General features: G+C 37.5%; 2 protein-coding genes across 2 annotated transcripts; one reads left to right on the top strand and one right to left on the bottom strand.

Annotated features, from left to right (window-relative positions):
• Positions 1-8,182: 8,182 nt before the first annotated feature.
• On the bottom strand, positions 8,183-8,638 carry LOC149963108 (uncharacterized). Its single transcript, XM_090164531.1, has one exon. The coding sequence runs from the start codon at positions 8,636-8,638 to the stop codon at positions 8,183-8,185; it is 456 nt and encodes a 151-aa protein (XP_090020657.1).
• Positions 8,639-16,401: 7,763 nt separating this feature from the next.
• On the top strand, positions 16,402-20,435 carry LOC149963107 (uncharacterized). Its single transcript, XM_090164530.1, has 2 exons — positions 16,402-16,475; positions 19,736-20,435. The coding sequence occupies exon 2, from the start codon at positions 19,749-19,751 to the stop codon at positions 20,433-20,435; it is 687 nt and encodes a 228-aa protein (XP_090020656.1). The 5' UTR covers positions 16,402-16,475; positions 19,736-19,748.
• Positions 20,436-20,792: the final 357 nt, after the last annotated feature.

The raw sequence follows: 20,792 nt of genomic DNA, 5'->3' as shown, positions 1-20,792 counted from the left end.
TGTTGTCTAGTCAAAGCAAGCCGAAGGTTTTATCAGCATCTCGCAGTCCTACAAACTAGTTGTAGACTTTCAACATACTTTAAGATAATTTGGAAATTTATAAAAATAATTCATTCTTTAAAACCTAACTGAATTATAAGAAAATACAATAAAGGGTTAAGGGAGCTTCTATAACAATAAAAAAACCAATTAGTAAATGCAAAAAATTATATGTTAAACATAAGCCTAATACAATACAATAGACATCAGTCAAATTGTCGAAAAACCTTTTTCTTTGGCTTATTTGGCTGTCATTGCAAAGTGTCCACCCTGTTCCAGATCAGGGATTCTTTAGACCAACTATGTAATGCTCCGCTGCGCAGTCTTTTCCAATATAAACTATAGGAGTTTTTCTTTTGAACAAGAAATCAATAATTTTAACTCTATCGGTATTAAACTCTTTAATTGGAGTGTTAATTTTAATTCGTTCAGCCCCCGGTAAGTAAACCTGGTCAAATTAGTTATTTACTAGAAGAATACAAAATCGTTCGACGCTCCTTCATATCATTTTGACACTGAAAGCAAGGGTTTTCAAACAGCTCCCAGTAGTCCAATAATTCATTAAACTTAAATTTTTATTATCAGCCAGTACATTAACGATGAAAACATTACCATCTTGAGGTTGCTGATAATAAACTCTCTCATTAGGACAATTTGGACATCTAGTTTGATACTGAATACGAAATGACAATAAATTATCAATAAGAACATTTTCACCCTCAATTTTTTTAAACAGATTCATAAAAAAATTCCAATGGATGATGTTGATCATTAGCGTGAAATCGTGCGTCAAGCGTACCTCTGACAGTAGAGGATTTTAAAAGTGAAATATTAGGATCTTCCCTCTGAAGCAGCAGTTGTTGCAATGCAGCAGTTGTTCGTCCTGGAGAAATAACTTTTTCTCGAATGCTTCTGACAAATTCTGGAATTTGGACAAGGGCTTGCAAAATGGAAATAGCATAGCATGAGTTATCATTATTCTAAAACCATTTTATTAACAAAGGTGAATAATCTTTAGGAATATTACCAATTACAGATTTTTTTGGCAGTCTAGCCTTCGAGTGACCAGCTTCATTACCAGAACTAGCAATTACACCATTATCAATTTCATCTACTGTTTGCTCAAATCGCATTAGGTTTTATCTCGAACAAATTGCAAGAGCACTTTTAATTTTTTATTCTAAATAAAAAAAATGCACTCTACCTCATTTCCTTCCCACTTTTCCCGCCACCTTCTGGCGCGAAATGTACTTAAACGCTCGTTGCTTAGATTATATGACATAAATATGGTAATACAGTACATCGTTAGAAAGCTCTTCTCATTCTCTAAAATTTATGTTTGTGTTATATGTCGTTTTGCTAAGCCGTTAACAAGTTGGGCAAGCCTAAACTTACCCCACACTCATGTTTTATTCAGAAAATAAATTTTATCTATTTTTAATGAGAAAACAAATCGATTTTCTTTATTTTCTTTATTAGTAAATACAATTTTTATTCATCAAAGAAATCTAAGATTGATGAGTATTTGCCCCGTTATAGTACGAATATCAAAATTGCTTAATTGTGTACGACAAATTTTTCCAAAACGACAGTCTACATTTAAGGCATATGCAATTGAAAATATAATATTTAAGTACGAACTATGTTATGATCTGGCTTCTTTATTTGACGATTCAGGGTATAAGCGATCATCTGTTAAAAGCGCACTAGCAGATTCATTATCGGAGATGGAGAAACGGGATCAAGTGGAAACCGATTAAAACACAAGATACGTTCCAGATGGGGAAAGTTTACTTCAACTACCGTGGGCTAGAGCCCAGAGGATAAACGTATTTGGATTATATTTGAAAAAAAAAACAACTCGTGTATTGGGGTTTTTGACGGTAACGACTCTGGACCAACAACGAAAGATCACGTTCACGAACAACGAAAAATAAGAGCTCCAGGTATTCCAGTTTCATTCAATTTAAAAATGAAAGTACATGTAGTAATTTCGAAGGAACTATTTCTAAATAATGATGAAAAAAAACAGCTTATCATCTCTCACTTATCGAAAAAACTTCGTAAAGCCGGGTGCACAACTCAATCGCAGACGCCGATTACGACATAATCATGGCTACTTTTCAGAATTCACTGCGTTACGTTACAGAAGCTATCGGTGAAGATACGGATTTGTTGATACTTCTTCTTGAACACATCAGTGACGAAAACAAAAACGTATACTTCAGAAGCGAACCAAAAAGTACACGCTTTTCTCGGATGTGATACAACTTCTTGATTTTATGGTTTAAAATTACTTACAACAAGTAAGGTATTCCGAGCAGACGCTTAAGGTTTCCACGGGCAAAAATGAACCAAATTAGTATAAAATTAGCGGCTAAAATGTATGCAAGAGCTCTATCGTGGTCAAGTGAACGAAGACATTAATTATCTACGGTTCCGAATTTTCATGGAAAAGGTTGGAAAATAAAAAAAAGAAGTAAACCCCGAATTCTTGCCACCAACAATCAATCCTCTAAAATACCACAGTAACGAGTTTATTTACAAGTCCAGTATTGTCTGGGAAATAATTAAAACCCTTTAGAATGGAGATGGAAACTCGAAAACGACGTATTGACTAGGGCTTCTAACGATTATCTGAATAAGGCAAACTGAATAATTTATCTCATGTAAGATATTTTTGCAATAGGCAACCTAATTTATCTGGCTACTTGTACCTGTTTATATCTGACTGGCGGCTATCGGGTATTTTTATTTGGTTTCGCTAACCGACGATACCACAGAAATAGTAAGTAGTTTTTTCTCAGATAAGCGCGTAGATCTCGGTCTTCATGTTGTCTACCTGTAGACATCTAGTTAAATGTATAATATCCTTTAAAAATTTTGTATGGCAACAAAGAATTGGCTTAGCCAATATAAAGATACACTAAAATAGTATATCGGCTGTTATCGCGGATTAAAAATACAATTTGAAAAGCAGATCAACCCGTGAAAATCATTTAGGTTTGTCAGACATCCACAAAGCGTATCCGCGGAGTATCATTAGAGTAACAAAATATGATATCGGATTAAAAATAATCCAGTTAATCTTGGAAAGCAACAGATTCCAGATCACCGTTAGAAGTCCGAAGAATAGACACAAATGAAAACGCTACCTTTGAAACGTCGTTCGATGCGGGTGTAAAACAGATTGCGCAAATAACAAATGTCATGTAGAAAAAAAACAATTTGGAGAATAACATGGCCTGTACTAATTGTAAAAGCGTGTGCAAAAACACAATAAACATCAATTTGATTGATGACTCAATTTTGTATTTCCTAATCAATAAAGAAAATCGATTTGTTTTCTTATTAAAACAGATAAAATTAATTTTCTGAATAAAACAGGGTTTTAGGCTTGCAGCGCAGCGACATGCAGTAGCGGCGGCAGCACCAGGCCCGGGTAGGCCTGGGCCTACTTGAAATTTTGGTAGGGGCCTCCAAAAGTCGTCCTAAGGGGCCTCCAAAATTTAATATATGGGCCTCCAAATTATTTAATATCAGAAAATTCTGCAATTTGTTTTGCGAAATAATTTATTTATTTATTTAAGGCACATTCCAATTTTTCATTAATTATTACTAGTTGTGTAATTTTAAGGTTATAATTTCTTTCGGTAATCTTTAAATTACTTATTAATAAATAAGTAAAAAACGTTTGGATATTTTTTAAATCAAAATACGCGCCGAGCAAACCTGGCAAAAAAGATGCTGTCAACGTTAATAATATTAATATTAATATTAATATTAACGAAATTTATTTTAAAATTAGTTTACCATTATCAAATGTCCCTAGTAATGTTTCTCAACTCCATTGATTATAACTTCTTTTTTGTGTTGTTGTTTTATATGTCATCCCTTCACTCGTTGTATCGATGCTCAAAGAGAAGCCCAGAGGAGGCTTATTGAGCAGTTTTCAGTAATTAAATAAATAAATAAATAAATAAAAACACAAGAACTAGTCATGTGTCCGCTTATTTGCTGTTGTTTTTCAATTTTATTCTTACAGTTCTTTGATAGTAAGTGGCCACCACCCTCCTACGCAGTGTAACCCGGCCACCTGAATTAAAGGCTTCAAAAGTCGCTTGATGACTTAGGCCTAAGGTGGTGCCTTGGGTATCAGCCTAGGTGATTATTATCAATATTTACAAAGTTAATTTCAATTTAAGTAAATAGGTAGTAAATTTAATGCCGATTATGAAACTAGAATATTATTTTTACAGCTAACAAAGTCGGACACTGTTGAAGATTGCCGAAAATCTATGTATGAGACATGTAAGGGTTCCAAATTTACAATAGTCACAGACTCACAGACTCACAGACTCACTCACAGTTCACAAAATACGTTAAAGGGACTCTCAAGAAAGACCTAGTCGATTTGAAATACGTCATTCGGTCATAACTTTGGCTTCACAACGAACGGCGACCGAATGACCTATTTTAAATTGACTAGAAGGTCTTGAAAGTCCCTTGAACACTACCTTTTTTTCTGAGAGAGAAAGAATCCCGATAGCTTAGTAGTGCCACGCTCACAATAAAGTAATCAGCTTTTTAAAGTAAAATTCATCGTGATTCAATTAATATTACTGGGTGATATAGGAATATGCTGGATGATGTTGATAAACATTCTTTTCGTTTCTGGCGGTAGTTTTATTCGAATTTGGGACCTAATCGTTTATTGGCTCATATGTAATGCCACCAAGTAATAGGTAGTGACGTATTTCAGGTTCCAAATCCTACGATAACGCAATAGCCTCGCAACAGACTATCATTAACTGAAGTCGCTTAGTGTCATACTAATTTTTAATATGTAACTTATGGTATTTTTATTATTATATTAACTGGTCGAATCCGAATCCTCACACTGCCGAACAACAAATTTTGAACGATATTGTGTTGGGCCTCGGTCTACAACAAACAGTGACTTCGCCGACACGTGGATACAATTTACTTGACCCTGTTTTTATAAATGACCACCGTTTTCTTAATGAAGTTTGTACCAGAGATAACCTACCTGGCTGTGATAACTTTGCAGTTTCTGGCATCCTCAATATCCCACTGTCATTTGCTCAGAGGATCAATCGTACTATTCTCAAGTACAAGGATCTATCTCCACGAAACCTAGTAGCGACCGCACACTACGCTCCTTGGGACATGGCGTTTTCTTCAAGTACTATTGATGAAACTTGGGAGCTTTGGCTCGATATATTTTGGGCGTGCGTTAAAGACAATATTCTTTCTGTTGCCTTTCGAGGGAAGAAGCGTGCGCCCTGGATTACGGGCGAGCTCGTTCACGACAGCCACGTTAAGAATTCGCTGTTCACGAAAGCTTAGAAAACCCGGAAAGTTTCTGACTGAAAACGTTATAAGGACTTTAACAACGTCCTACGAAGAAAGACTAGAGAAGCTTATGGCCGGTTTGCGTCACATTTACACGATACTATAGTTACATATCCGAAGCGGTTTTGGAGTTTCGTTCGGTCGAAATCCCAACTTCCACCTCCGTCGTCTTTTAAAGTCCAGGGCAGACAACTATCGTGACCTTTGGCCATAGAGACGGCTTTTGGTGATTTCTTCTACAGAAGCTTTACCAACTCTGACCCTGATTTAACTCTTCCTAGTCTTGGACCGAAGGCGAATAGTTTCACTCTGAACTCGATTGACTCTTCGGATGTTGCAAAAGCATGAAAGGGTTTAAAGACTGGATCCGCCTGTGGCCCTGACGGTATAACTCCCAGGCCAAATTGTTTAATTGGTCGCTGGCAACGTCGTCTCTCCCTTCGGCCTGGAAATTGGCTAACGTCGTTCCTGTTAACAAAGGGTCGGGCAAGCGAAATGAGAGATCGAATTATCGCCCTATATCTCTGACCTCTGTTGTTGATAAACTACAGGAGACGATAATTTACGATAAGATGAACAAGTACCTAGACGACAATTCTGTTATACCTGCCTCGCAGTATGGTTTCCGAAAGGGTCTGTCGCGTACGCACCAGCTCCTGCAATCTTTTCACGAATGGTCGACGTTACTAGATGAGCGTAATCCGCCCGACATTCACGTGGTTTCATTTGAGTGGTCAAAAGCATTCGACTCTGTTTGCCACAGGCGGCTGTTGTTTAAGCTGAAAAGAGCTGGTATCGGCGGGGTGCTTTTGGAGTGTATTCAAGATTTTTTACACAACCGCTTCCAACGCGTTGTGTATCGCCGCGAATTCAGCACCTATCGACCGGTCCTTTCTGTGGTGCCTCAGGGGTATATACTTGGACCGTTACTATTCAACGTTTTCATCTCCGATCTTCCGTCGGTTCTCACTACCGATTGCTCTCTTTACCAATACGCTGATGACAGCTATATTTCTCTCGCGATCCGTTCAGCGGCCGACCGTTTGTCGGTGCAAGATAATGTAGCTCATGTCTTCGAATGGGGAGTTGCCAATAGCATTTCCCTGAACATCAAGAAATGCAACTTCATGGTTATTACGAGAAGGAAATCTCACGAAGACGTCTCCTATGAGATCAATGGCGTGGCTATTACTCGTGTTTATACTATGAAGATACTCGGCGTTTTCGTCTCGAGGGACCTTAAATGGGCGTCTCACGTCAACCATGCTTGTAATCGAGCCCGTCGTTTAAGTGGTCTTATTCGTCGTACTACTGGTTCTACTCGTGCGTCCTTCACGCTTTTTCGTTCGATGTGTTTACCTGTCCTGGATTACGCCTCACCAGTTTGGAATCCTTATCTCAAAAAGTACGTTGCTGCGTTGGAACGTGTTCAGCGTTCGTTCACTAGATTTTACGTGAAGTCACCGCGCGAAAACTTGCCCGGCCATGTCCCATATGATCAACGACTGGCGAACATTCCTCTTTTACCACTATCTGTTCGCAGGGACGTTTGTGATATAGTTACGCTCTTGAAATTGACCAGGTTGGAGACGTTCAACCTTAGCGATTATTTGACCGTTAGTACTCGGCAGTCTTGCCCTACATTCTATATCAAGTTTGCTCGATGTTTGGCTTTGTAGCACTCATTTTGCATCCGAAGCGCTTTCAAATCGCTCCTTAAATTTAATTTCCTTGTTTGTATTGTCCTGTTAACCACCACGTATAGGCCTTGCCTCCGTGGTTGCCTGCAGGGTTTTATTTTTTTTGCGAAATAAATATTATTATTATTATTATTATTATTATTATTATTATTATTATTATTAATATTAAAACTTGGAAAACTAAACTTTAGTAACAAATTAATAATTCCGGTAATTAGAATGAACCAACGTTAGGTTTAATGATTTAAAAGTAATATTGATGTAATGTTTGAAATTTGTAATAATCGCAAGAATTAAAAATACATTAAAATGTGCACTTTGAAAAATAGAAAACCTCATCTTGTGCATGTGAAGTACCCCTTAATTCATTCTGGTCTCCAAAGAAAGCTACAGTCTCGTATACTAAAAATATATTTAAGTTGTTGCGTTAATGCTTTACCTTCATGATTTCTTAAAATGCAAACCTCAAACCACTCTTCCATGTGAAGTGTATGCTTCGTTGACTCCAAAATCCTTCCTAGAGATGCTCTTAATCCACAGTTTGCATAAATTTTCATCAGCTGGAAACTGATGAAATGACACTTTGGTCTTCTTAAAAGTAGATGAACACAATGGAACGGAATAATTTGCTGGCCTTTTTTTTTAATTGGGTAATTTTCACTTATTAAAAAAACTGGATGTAACACAGCCAGGGTAATAGCATTTGAGCAAAGTATTAATGTTTTATCTTATGCAAATTATAAAAAACAACTAAGTTTGGAGAATATGACAAAAATTATGAGTAGAATAATTATTCGGGGGTATTAATTATATTACATAATTACATGTCTCCCTGCCCCCCCCCCCCAAAAACACGTCCTCGTGTTTAACCATGAAGAGTTTTCGTTTATCACTTTTCCCTTAAAGTCTCTCAAAATAATGTTATAATCGATTTCAAACTAGTGTCGGGGTGAAGCGTTGAGAAATTTCGGAATATGGTTCCTGTTGACTTGAAACTTCTGTATCCAAATCTGTATTCCCGTTCTTAACATTTCTTTAACCGATTATGATGGACTACGGAAATCTTGTTATCGCCATCTCTTTCGATTTTGTAATTGACCGGTCCGATTGTTTGGATTACCAGGAGACATATCTCCTGGTATTACTGTGAACGGCCCAGTCCATTGTTTAAGAAATTTTTCACTTTGCCCTGATGGACAATATCGGTTGTTTAGCCACAAGCGGTCTCCGATCTGGAAAGGTGTGAATTTGACGCGATTGTCGTATTGTTTCTTTTGGTACGCTTGTCTCTTGAGAAATAAGACTGCGATATTCAAGTTTTCCATATTACAAAGATACATATCTGTAGATTGTGGAGACTCGTTACCAATTTCGAGGTAAAGGTCTGGAGAAAATCGCGCCTCCCTGCCCGTAGCTAATTTGAATGGGGTGAATCCGGTTGAACTGTGGGTATTTCCTCTGATTGTCATAAGCATAAACGGAAGCCGGACATCCCAGTCGTTCTGTTCCTTAGAAATGTACATGGTTAATTTTTCTTCCAACGTACAATTCTGCCTCTCAGATAGGCCATCGGATTAAGGGTGATAAGGTGAAGTTCGGTTACATTTATTGTTTTATGGAGAACATTGTATAAAGACATGTTAATGGAGAAGATACGTGCTTAGAAGAGCTAATAGTTTTGCCAAAAATATTGCGCGTATACCAAGACTGGAAATGCAGCGAAAAGAAGGTGTCTTCAGCTTTAGTATCGTAATGGTATTTGAAAAAAGACTTTCTTTAAATGACTAATATTTTAATTTAAAATGTTTGTTTACATTGTTTAAATGGCAAATTTAAATTTTTAAGGTTTATTTATTTTGTTTAAAATTTAATGTAAATTTAAAAATGACTACATTTTTTACTTTGTAGTAATTTTCTTATGTATTGTATGCTATCGTACGTACAAAATCTCATCTTTGTTCTGTTTCCACACCACCTAAAGAAGTAAGAACTTTCGGTGCGCTTTTTTACACACAATCCTTAGGGATTTGTGTGTATTACGATCACCTACTGTGAAGCCGCCGCCGCCGCCGCCGCCGTACACACGATTATGCCGTACACACGATTGCTCGCGGTACGTTAGTGGTATAAAGGCGATTGATATCTCAATCTGTAGGCACTATTATAGCCTCGACGAGATTTTCATAATATTTGGGATCGGGGCCCCGGAAGTGGGGTATTTGCCCATTTAAGTGATTTATGCGGATTTTCATCATAAAATGTACGTACTTTTTTAAAATTAAGAGTGAATTGTTTGAATATTATATTTTTAGTTGGTACTGATCATTTCTGAACTACGATTTCGGTTGAATTAAGAACTTTTAATTTTAAGTGATATTTTTTACCCCACAACCCGCGTACGCACTATTGTCATATTTGAATTTCGTGCCAATTGATACAGGCGTCGAGGTCGTCGTTTGTATACGAAATATCCTTTTTATTGGTTTTTATCCATAGCCGAAAATTATCCGAATAAAAACTTTATTAATTCGTTTTATAACCGCGAATAGTATTCATAAATAATTAATAACTGAAATTTTATGAATAATTTAAATTTTTGCGGTTAATTTATCTGTTCCGCCGATCTAACTCGTTCGCGTTTCACTACTTTATTTCCTAAAACTGGTAAGTCGAAAAATGCAATTTGTCTAAAAATTAATTTAAATTAACGTGTCCACGTTTCGCTACCTTATTTTCAAAACCAGGTAACTCGAAAAACTCGATTTGTCTAAAAATTAATTTAAATTAACGTGTCCACGTTTCGCTACCTTATTTCCAAACCCAGGTAACTCGAAAAATTCGATTTGTCTAAAAATTAATTTAAATTAACGTGTCCACGTTTCGCTACCTTATTTCCAAAACCAGGTAACTCGAAAAAGTTCATGATTACGGTAACTAACGAGTCGGATTACGGTACGGAGGTCTGGATGACGACGACGACGAACTTCTTCGAAGAGCTTGGCGAGGCAAAGGTACTTCGGATTTCCATCTGGAACTTCTGTTTAGACGAGGGAATCGTTCTCCTTCATCGGGCATTCCTCCTCGGAATTCTTGGGTAATCGGCGTCCAGCAAGGCGATGTGTGGGTGTTACGTAGATTCGTGGTTGCTTTCGTTAGAATCTTCCTGTTGGAACACTCTGGAGGGATCGTCCGGTTCGCGGCCCGAAAATCATAATTCTTTCCACGGCTGGTCACCGCAGTCGGAGAATCAGAAATCTGCCTTCTTTACGTGGCTAGCAAAATGAGACTTCTCTCTTTTTGGGCTACCGTGGCTTCGATGTTTGGTTTTGTTCCGAGGATAATGGGGCGGAGTTGAAAATTAAAACGACAGTTGACCTCCCATCGAATCTGGATCATTGGTTTAATTAGATCTTATGTGACCTGTGAGGCGGCGGATGGCGTGGGCTGAATTCTCGAAAGTCAATCTTGATTGGATTCAATTGGTTGCCGGGGGGGGGGGCGGCGTTAGAGAATTCAAAAGTGACTTTTACTTTCGTTTTCGAGTGGACATTTCGGTTCTGAAGCAGGACCTTGACATTGGGTAGAAGCGGGGGAGAAAGCTGCAACCGCTATTATCTATTGTCTCTGCTAGAGACATGGTCTGGACCTTGTAGAGTTGGAAAATCGCGCTTTTGGTTGAAGTCTCTTACCTGATAGTACACAGAAAAAAACAATGTTTAAATTCTAGACGTTTTTCTAAACGGGAAAATGCAACGCTCTCACAGGCATATACTATACCAACACGCGTTGAGTAGAAGAAACGTTAAGTCTTTTTGCGCGTCGAATTACAAAACGTTTTCGTTTAAAGCATGTTAAGTTCTAGAAATGATTGTTTTATGCGTGTTGAGGTCTTGAAGTGCTTAAAATGTAAACTCGTCTATTTGACGAAACGTTTATTTTCAAACGCGTCGAGTTCTTGAAACGTGTAAGATTCAAACGCGTCGAGTTCTCCAATCGTTTAAGTTTCAAACGCGTCGAAATCTGGAAGCGTTTAAGTTTCAAACGCGTTGAGTTTTTGAAACGTGTAAGATTCAAACGCGTCGAGTTGTCGAATCGTTTAAGTTTCAAACGCGTTGAGTTCTTGAAACGTGTAAGATTCAAACGCGTCGAGTTGTCGAATCGTTTAAGATTCAAACGCGTCGAGTTCTTGAAACGTTTAAGATTCAAACGCGTCGAGTTATTGAAACGTTTAAGATTCAAACGCGTCGAGTTATTGAAACGTTTAAGATTCAAACGCGTCGAGTTCTTGAAACGTTTAAGATTCAAACGCGTCGAGTTCTTGAAACGTTTAAAATTCAAACGGGTCGAGTTCTTGAAACGTTTAAGATTCAAACGCGTCGAGTTCTTGAAACGTTTAAGATTCAAACGCGGCAAGTTCCCGCAACATTAGAATTCCAAACGTATCGAGTTCTTGAGACGTTTCGGATTATTCAAAGAGAAAATTGATTCTAAAGAAAATTTTTATTTGCAAAAAAATATTTTATTGATTATCAAACATTTTATGTCAATATGATGTTCTTCCACAAATTTTAAATATTTGGTGGTTTTAACAAATGATGATTTTGGGGACCGATTATTAAGTACGTACTCTTGCTCTGCTCCGCAGCGCTCCCCAGTGGCCAAGGGGAAATATAATCGTGCAAAAACGGACACAACTGTCTCTTAAAAATAAAAAGGTCTCATATCGGCCTCGTTACAAAAATATGGTCTTAGCTCGGACTCGTAGTAGTACATTATATTGGACTCCGCTAAGGGTCACTGCAATTTACTATATTTTAATGGTATCATCTCGAGCTCACAAATATACGCTGTATTAAAAAAGTTTCAGTTCGAGCACACAAAAATACGCTATAATATAAAGGTCTCATCTCGGGCTCAAATTAAATGACCACAACGTTTTGGGCTCTTCTCGTGCTCGTATCATTCTCATAAAAAGGCTGAGCTTAGCTTCAAATCGAGCTCGGGCTCTTGTTGTGAGACGAGCCCGTTCAGCTATGTTCTTTCCTAAAACTGAATTTTTTGTTTTTCTTTATTATTTGACCCAACCAAACTGAAGTGAAGTGAAGTAGAGCTCATAAAGAAGATTTTGAGCTGCGTGGACAATATTTAGTTAGTTGTATGTCGACAACGAAAGATGCCCAAGAATCATTTATACGATAAATTTGCGTGTTTACATATAACACCATAGATTCGTAGCGCCAAGTATACGATTTAGTTCTGTGACGTAAATAGAGGTTTTGGCGCCCTGGTCTAACATTTAATTTGGCCGGCAGTTATAATACCAACATACAGGGCCGGTCTTAAGGGGGGGGGGCGAGCAGGACGGTCGCCCAGGGCCTCTAAAATTTTACCATAGGGATGTATATACCGGAGGGCCTCTACACTCAGTTTCGCCCATGCATTTCGCCCGGGGCCACGAGCGCTCTAAGAACGGTCCTGTACCAACGCAAAATACGTTAAAAATGAAATTGCCTCACGTTAAAAATGCAGCCCAGATCGAACCGCCCCCTCCGCAATGGTACTGACTTTATTTATTACCACCATGTGTTTTTCGACAATAGGAGTCAGGGGGTCAAGTTAATAAGAATTTTGTCTAAACCACATTGCATGGCATTCATGAGTTCTACTTCACTTCAATAATATCAATTTGCCAATAATTATATTCTAAGCTTAATTTCTAGACTAACCCCTTCCTACTTTTAACCTCTTCGCTAGTTTAACTTTACCTCCAGCATTTATAATTAATGTCTTCCCTAAATTGTAATAACATTGTTGAATTTAATATTAATTTTTTGATCGAATTAATAGTTAGCTTAGAACTAAAATGTTTAAGTTTTTATTTAATAATCGTTTGGCTATAGATTTCATTAGGCAGACTAGCACTGGTATTCATGATAATAGTACAATACTACATCCAAGCTTAACTTAGGCCTAAATTTTCGTTACGCAGATATTTGAAATTACATTAATATACAAGAAGAAGCAACTCTTCTATTTTGCAAGTAATTGTTAATAAGAAATAAAATCATCGCTCACGTAGACTTACTTTCAAAGAAAAACGTGAGCAGCGCGGAATCGTCTTGAAATGGAAGTCAAGCACAAATAACGCGACTATGCGAATATTTCCAAGGAACAGCGTTGCCAGATGTTCAAAACATATTAAACGTAACTAAAGCCCAGTTCACACTATACAGTTAATTTGCCACTTTATTGTATCCAACTAATTGTAAGCAAGAAAATTGTATAGTGTGAACCGAATAATTGTAAGAATTGTTCCACTTTTTCTGTTTACACTATATGTCACCACTTTTTCTGTTCACACTGTACAATGTTCTTGCTTACAATTAGTTGGATACAATTAAGTGGCCCAATTAATTGTATAGTGTGAACTGGGCTTAAGTAGTAAAATTTGTAACACATCAGACTATCAGTAACGTTAGATTTCGCTCTCATCTAGGGTAGGAAGACAGCGTTTCAGAAACAGCTTAAAAATATTTTTTAATTTAATATGAGGGCCCTGGTGGCCCGCTACCCCCGTTCAATTGATTTATTTTAAGGGGCCCCTGATTTATTTAAGGGCCATTGGCCCCAGGACTACCGCTGTTTCCAAGTCTGCTAGCAACTATAATAATCTGGAGCCATGCAGACATCAGAGCCGCACCCATTAATTCTATTTTGTAAATGTAGGGAATATTAAAAAAGAGCACCTTGTGATGATGAAGGAATTAGTTTTTCAGATAGGTTTATTTTTATTCCTTGGCCTAAGACCTTGGCCATTGGAATATTGAAGTTAATTAAACTATTTAAAATACATGACAGCGATGATAATCTAGTGATATTTACTAATTTAAGTCATTGGAATGATATACAGGAAAGTAGTTTCCGAATTAAATCACCAAATTTCAAGCCGGGGGACGCGGTGGTGGCTTGTAAACGAACGTTTTTCACGAGATGTATAATAAAATATACGGCTGCAAACCGTCCCTATAGCTCAACGGCTAAAGTTGCCCCAACTTGCAATTTTACCTACTTTAAGGATGATGAGTCCGCAGCGATGCGGGGTGGCGAACATAGTTTGGGGGGGGGGGGCAAAGGAGGCAATAGGGGGCAGTTGGCCCCGAAATTTGCGTTCAACGAATTGGACCGCGTTTGGTGTTGAGCCCGATGATAATTTTAACGCTGAGTCGAATGAGACCAACCACAGGTCTGTACGATGAACTGTTTCCGAGTAATTTGTACTGAATTACGTGGTCGTTTTTCTCTGATATGAAAAAACCTTTTAAATTTAGAACTCTGGTCGAGTTGGGTATCGTTCTGTAGTATGTGTTAACGCGGGTCGCTAGTACAAATAGTTTCCGAGTTATGACCAAAAGTACACTCAAAAACGTGATTTTCTGTAAATTTCACTAAATATTAGACAAGACCAACCATACTTTCGGATGTTACGTATTGTTTAGTGCCGAATTTCACCGACCGCAAATCCGTAGGATAACTCGTTTACGAATTATAACTAAATCTGTGAGGAACATTAGAATTTGAAAGAAGCAAAATAAACGGTTACATCGGCGCAGTCGGATCTAACGCGTTATTAGCGGAAACTTTGGCTTTTATAACAGAAGCCGTTTCAAATCTATATCCCAGAGGAACCATTTTGAACACTTTAAAACACAGGTGTTTAGGTTTATGCTTATTTTGTTAATCGTCTAGGTTTCAAACGTGTTTCTATAGATTTTCGATTCCTTCTCGTGTTTAGTTGTTTAGCCATTTGGTCCGTTTACATCTATAACGCGTTACATTGCAATTCAAGTGTTCAAAATCTAAACGTGGTTTTTTCTGAGTGGATCCGTTTTGAACACTTTAAAACACAGATGTTTAGATTTATGTTGATTTTGTTAAACGCCTAGGTTTTTTACGCGTTTTTATAGATTTTCGCTTGCTCCTCGTGTTTAGTGGTTTTGCCATTTTTGATTTAAACATTTTGGTGTTTAGTGAATCAACGGCAAAAGTAGCCATTTACATTTATAACGCGTTAAATTGCAATTCAAATGTTGAAAAGCTAAACGTTGTTTTTTCTGTGTAGGGATATTGTCAACAAATCCGACAAGGGGCCTATGAGATCGCTACGAGCTGAGGCAAGACTGCGGGTCAAGTCTGGAAAGTTTTTGGGCGACTCAAGCCTGCGAAAAAGGGAAGGGGGTATTGTTTCATAGCTAGAAGACACATCGGAAAATACTTTTAAATCGCCCATAGTGCGAGGATAGCGTTGCGGAAGGCAGGGATTTTGTTTATAATTTTTATAATTTTGTTTATAAATTATTATAGGAACCTGTTTAATTAATTAACTTAATTTTATATTTTGAAGGGAGGCTAAATCGAATTCTATTATCTGTATAAACTATACATTATTCGGTATGTAGTATATAAAGGTAATTTAAGTTTTTAAGTTAAGGTTAATCTTAATTAAATCTAACTGGCGGGGAATGTTTATTAGGTACTAGTTCTTAGCTTTATAAGACTTTTGGTATTTTGAACGTTAGGAATGATCAAGAATAACTATTACAATTTGCGAAATTTAAACAAAATATAAAAACAACAATATGGTCAAAACCAATTAGACCATACTCCTCGAGGATATTTAAATTATCAGTCAGAGTGCGGGGGAAAATTACGATAAAAAGTAAAAAAATATTAAACAAAAAATTAGTTAAAGGTGAACGTTAAGGGTTACACTTTCCGATTGTTACTCTTCGTTACTTTAATTGTTGTTTCTCCAAGCCGAATAAAGTGCTTTTGAATGCGCATGAGGAATGTGCCAAAGTTGAAATACCCGTCTCATTTTATTTTTAATAAATAATATTTATCTAAATTAAATAAAAACGTGGGTTAGTGTTCCCAAATTGGTTTTAAGAAATAAATAAAATTATTTTCTTGGTTCTCTTTTTATCAAATTAGTTAATTTACAATTAACTTAAAGAAATTCACTCAACATAGCACGTACCTCTACATCGCTAATGTATTAAAGGTAACAGGAGTTTTGTTTCACAGGGTAGCGTAAACTTTATCACAAACAAACAATCCATCAAATAAATCTGTTGTAGTGTTTTATCAGTCATAAGCGAGTTATCAGTTAGTTGCAAGGTCTCGTCAGGGTTTTTTTGACGCAAGCGGAGATAATGTTTGATATATTCCCCTGACTACAAAGATTTGAAACTTTCGCGAAAATAATTTACAAAATCCTGACGTGTCAATCGTAAGTTTCAATATTGATCAATTATTTTCAACTAAAATTAATAAACAGGTGAAGAAACCCTCGGAAAACGTGTAAGGCTAACTTGACGAAGTGCAGTTTGTTCAGACAAAGCTACGTCTACAATTTTTTTCTCCAGGTTTGCGAAGGGTGTCATCACCGTTTTAATTTATCTGCTGCGGCAGAAACGTTCTTGGATTTTGGTGGTCGTTTCTGGAAATTACGATTAACAAAATGGGTTGGCGTCAACACGTTTAACCCAAGGAGGTTTCAAAAATCATTTTTCTTGCACAAGCGGCAAAGACCATAAAGCGAGTTGTTTTAATGTCCAAGCTCTTGCTGTTGAGATAAGTTTGGTAACGAAGGCGCCAGTCATGAATAGGTAGCGTCCATTCTAGTAACCCGGGCTCCAGCTATCACTAATAATACAGGAAAAGATAAACCGCAATCTTAGTATAACCAAGCCGGCCCCGCCATAATTTTAGTTCCAAGTCGAAAGAAGGTGAGTATGTTAAGTTTCAAGTTACCCAAACAATTTTATTCGCGGCGACATGGATGTTGCACACAAAATAGTGTTAGGACCACGAGGACTTGATTTCCTCTCCGTTGACGCGTCAAGTACATTACTCGCCTTCACGTGTTCGTAGATATCTATGAGCGATTTTGTTCCGCATTTACTGAAACGCGGGTGACATGGCGCGCCAAAACGCCAAAAATGTGGTTAACTTCTTTTAATGTTTTGAAATAGGGCCGTGTTAATTAAAGCCTTACCGTTTCTTTAGTTTACATTTTCAAAATGGCTATTGTTTGCTCGCCCGTCAACTGACCAATTTCGGGACCAGGCAAATTTGGTGTTTCTCTTTTGACTATGTTAAATTTGAACAAAGAAAGCAGCGCTGAACATCTTAATATATCCAACCCTTTTTTTAAGGCTTAAATGCGATAAAGACGCAATTATTTCCTAGTTTAAAATCTAAACAATTATTTAATAAAAACTTAGTCCGAACGCTGAAGAAAGAAGTTATCCATTGAGTTTTTAGTAGAATAATCTAACTTACAAAATAATCAGGACCGTCTTTATGAGTTTTGGGGCCCCTGGCACTTTTTATTTTCGGGGCGCATGATCGGGGGGGGGGGGGGGTTATTGTACCTAATTTAAATTTGGGAACGGCACCCCAACGCTTCCTTAAAAGGGGGGGGGGGGCAGCTAAATCCACTTTCTAAAATCCAGAACGTTTCAGCGCGCTTCTTAAAGTAATCCAATTAAGTAGGCTATACAAATTTTATACGTACCTTAACTTAGTCATTTTATCGTAAAAACGTTTTTTGAGTAACGCGCTTTTGGAAATAAGGTAGTAAAACGCTAACATGTATTAATCAATTTTAATCAAAACGAATTTTACGAGTTCCATGGCTTTAGAAAAAAAAGTAGCAAAACGCGATTATGTTGATTTAAATTAAATTTTAGAGAAACATATTTTTTCATAAATATACAAGCCTAGGTTTTGGAAAAAAGAAATCTCACTTCAAATTAAAAATCATAATGCAACCGAAAACGTAGTTCATAAATGATCTGTACTAACTATAAATATAATTTCAACAAAGTCGATTTTAATTTTAATAACAATGTCGTTTTAAAGTCGATAATCACCCAAAATTACTAAAATGGTCAAATGATCAACTCGTGCGAGTCCTAGCGCCAAAATGGATGTTGAGCTATGATAAACTTAAATTTTCCTTCGATTGACATTTTATTATTGACCAATTCTAGACCAATTTGTGCTAAAGTTATGCAAGATTCGGCGGCGGCTACTCCATACGTGATCTTAGTGCACAAACTGACCCTGTTTAAAAACCTATTTTTACCATCCTTAGAGATTTATGCACTGGACCGATGCTGCCGATGCCTTATTCTACATATCTCTTCAACAAATTGGTCTAGAAGGGTCGGTGATATATCAATCGAAAGCATATGGCATTCCCTCCCTTGCCCGTTATCAAGCAGATAATAATAACTTAAGAAATTTCCTATTTTTCCAAATCCAGGTAAATTAAAAAATTCGGTTTGTCTAAAAATTAATTTAAATTTATGTTTTTGAGTTCCGCTGCCTTTTTCCAAAACCAGGTAATTCGAAAAATACATTTTCGATAAAATTCCTCTTGGATTTATGAAGTTTATGTACAATATAGTTGAAAATTTGTTCAAATTTCAATTTAATATTTAAAATATAGTTATGACATCATGACAGCTAATAACTTACACCCAATTTTTCAACACCGAACTTACCTAGATCCCATTAAATCATATACAGTTTAATAACACGCAGACAATGGCATTGAAACCACGGCATAGACCTAACAAGTGACAAAATCTGTGTAGAACCTAGGATTTGAAATATAGAGTCGTGGAAAAGTGAAATAACAAACTAAATTACCTTTCATGTAACGCATACTGCTCAAACTATGAAAATATTTGTGTAGAATAACAGACGTTTTTGATTTAATACATCTTTTTAGGAGATTACGGAATCCACTCTTGAACTCAGTCGCCCACACAATTCAGTCCAAGATAGAGGTTAAGCCAGCACCAGAAAATGACCAGAATACGTGTAGGGGGAACTTGGAGGAGGTGCAGGCTGTACACACAAATGCACGTCTACACTCCTCTAAGGTTTCGGGCGCTTGCTTAACCTCTCTAATAATGCTTTTAAAATTAGATTCAACAGCCTATTTAAAGCATTATGGCCTAGTTATATTTTTCTGGTAAATCAGGGCACACGGCGATGAAATAGTAAGCATGAACTGTAGCCTTAAGGGCTCTTTCCATAGCACTAGTAGAGTCCAATCACATTTTCTACCTTCGCGTACCCTAGTTTCTCATGAAAATAGCAAGAAAATGCTTTACGAATCAAATAACCCGACGAGCACTCTTTAAGGTCGTTTACCGTCGACTTGGCGCTCGACACGAAGTCACAATAAACGGAAAACTGTTGATGATAGAAAACAACCTATCGAAAATTGAAATCAGCTCAAACTAAATATATGACAACGTTCGCCCGTCGCAATTACACGTTTAGTCATTATTGCTAAAAAAAATAATAAAGAATGGTTTGGGTTTGATCATGAGGGGCCCTGTGAATAAAATTTGATAATGAAGTTTTCCAAGATCATGTAAAAGTCGTATTAAAAGGATTGGTTAAACGCCAGTGATCCGTCTCAAACACTGATTTGTTCCTTCCATTTTCAAATTTCGAAATGAGATAAAATATGAAGCCAACCATTGGCAAAAAATTGAGCGGCATTAATTTGTTTTTCTATTTTTTTGTTTCTCTAGAAATCAACTTGTGATGAGCTTGACAGAGGCAACTCGGCAAGGTCCAGAAAATCTGGATATGGTGCTGCAGTTAATTCGAAATGGAGCCGACGTCAATGAGAAAGATAAATATGGAATGAGTCCCTTGCTTTGGGCGGCTCAAAGAGGTCATTACGACATTTGCAAGGCCCTCCTGGCAAACGGAGCCGAAGTAAATACGCTGGACAACGATGGTTGGTCTCCTTTAGAGTGGGCTATCTTTAACAATCGCATTAACGTGTTCCGTCTACTACTTCACAACGGAGCTAGTCTGGAAGTTAAGAATCATAAAAATAAACGACCCGAGGACAGGGCTAAGGAATGGAATCGCACTCAAATAGTGGAGGTGATCGAAAAGGAATTCCCGCTTTGGCTTCGACTCTACCACGCAGCGCGTCAAGGGAACTACGACGAGTGCATGGCGCTTTTGGAGCAAAAGGCGCTTCACGAAACAAGCCAGGATGGACTCTACTGCCCGATGATCGCAGCGACGAAAAAAGGACACGCGCAAATTGTAAAGTTATTACTGGAGAAAGGCGCGAAGATCATCTACACAGACAATAACGACAGGAATTCGCTGTATATCGCTACGAAGAAAGTCACACGGACATTGTCACTCTGCTTTTGGAAAAAGGAGGCAACGCCAACGTTAGGATCAATGGTGACACACTGCTCCACGTAGCGACGCAAAACAACCACGAAGACCCGGTACGTCTTCTACTCCAAACAGGGCTAAACTCAAACTTAAAAGACAACAAAGGGTTCTCGCCTTTGCACTACGCGATCATCAATGGTAATGCACATAGGGTAAATCAGCTTATTCATTATGGCGCTAATTCTAATCTCACTACAAAGGAATTAGAAACGCCCTTGCATTTGGCCTGTGAAGGTGGTCATTGTAGAGATTCTCCTGAAAAATGGAGCTAACAAGGATGCCCTTAATGAAGAAAGCATTAAACCGATGGACATTGTGAACCGAAAGTGTTATGACACTCAAGAGATCATGGATAATATAAGAGCTCTGCATTTGCCTCCAGAA

This window comes from Leiobunum rupestre, chromosome 1, assembly GCF_980474605.1.
Source record: "Leiobunum rupestre chromosome 1, qqLeiRupe1.1.hap1, whole genome shotgun sequence".
NCBI classification, from domain to species: Eukaryota; Metazoa; Arthropoda; class Arachnida; order Opiliones; family Sclerosomatidae; genus Leiobunum; species Leiobunum rupestre.
The sequence above is the reverse complement of the archived record's forward strand: the minus strand, read 5'-3'. Positions and strand labels throughout refer to the sequence as shown.

What these genes read in the sequence shown, in the direction of transcription:
- LOC149963107 (XM_090164530.1), top strand. Translation starts at nt 19,749, where the DNA reads ATGAGCTTGACAGAGGCAACTCGGCAAGGTCCAGAAAATCTGGATATG.
- LOC149963108 (XM_090164531.1), bottom strand. Translation starts at nt 8,638, where the DNA reads ATGTACATTTCTAAGGAACAGAACGACTGGGATGTCCGGCTTCCGTTT.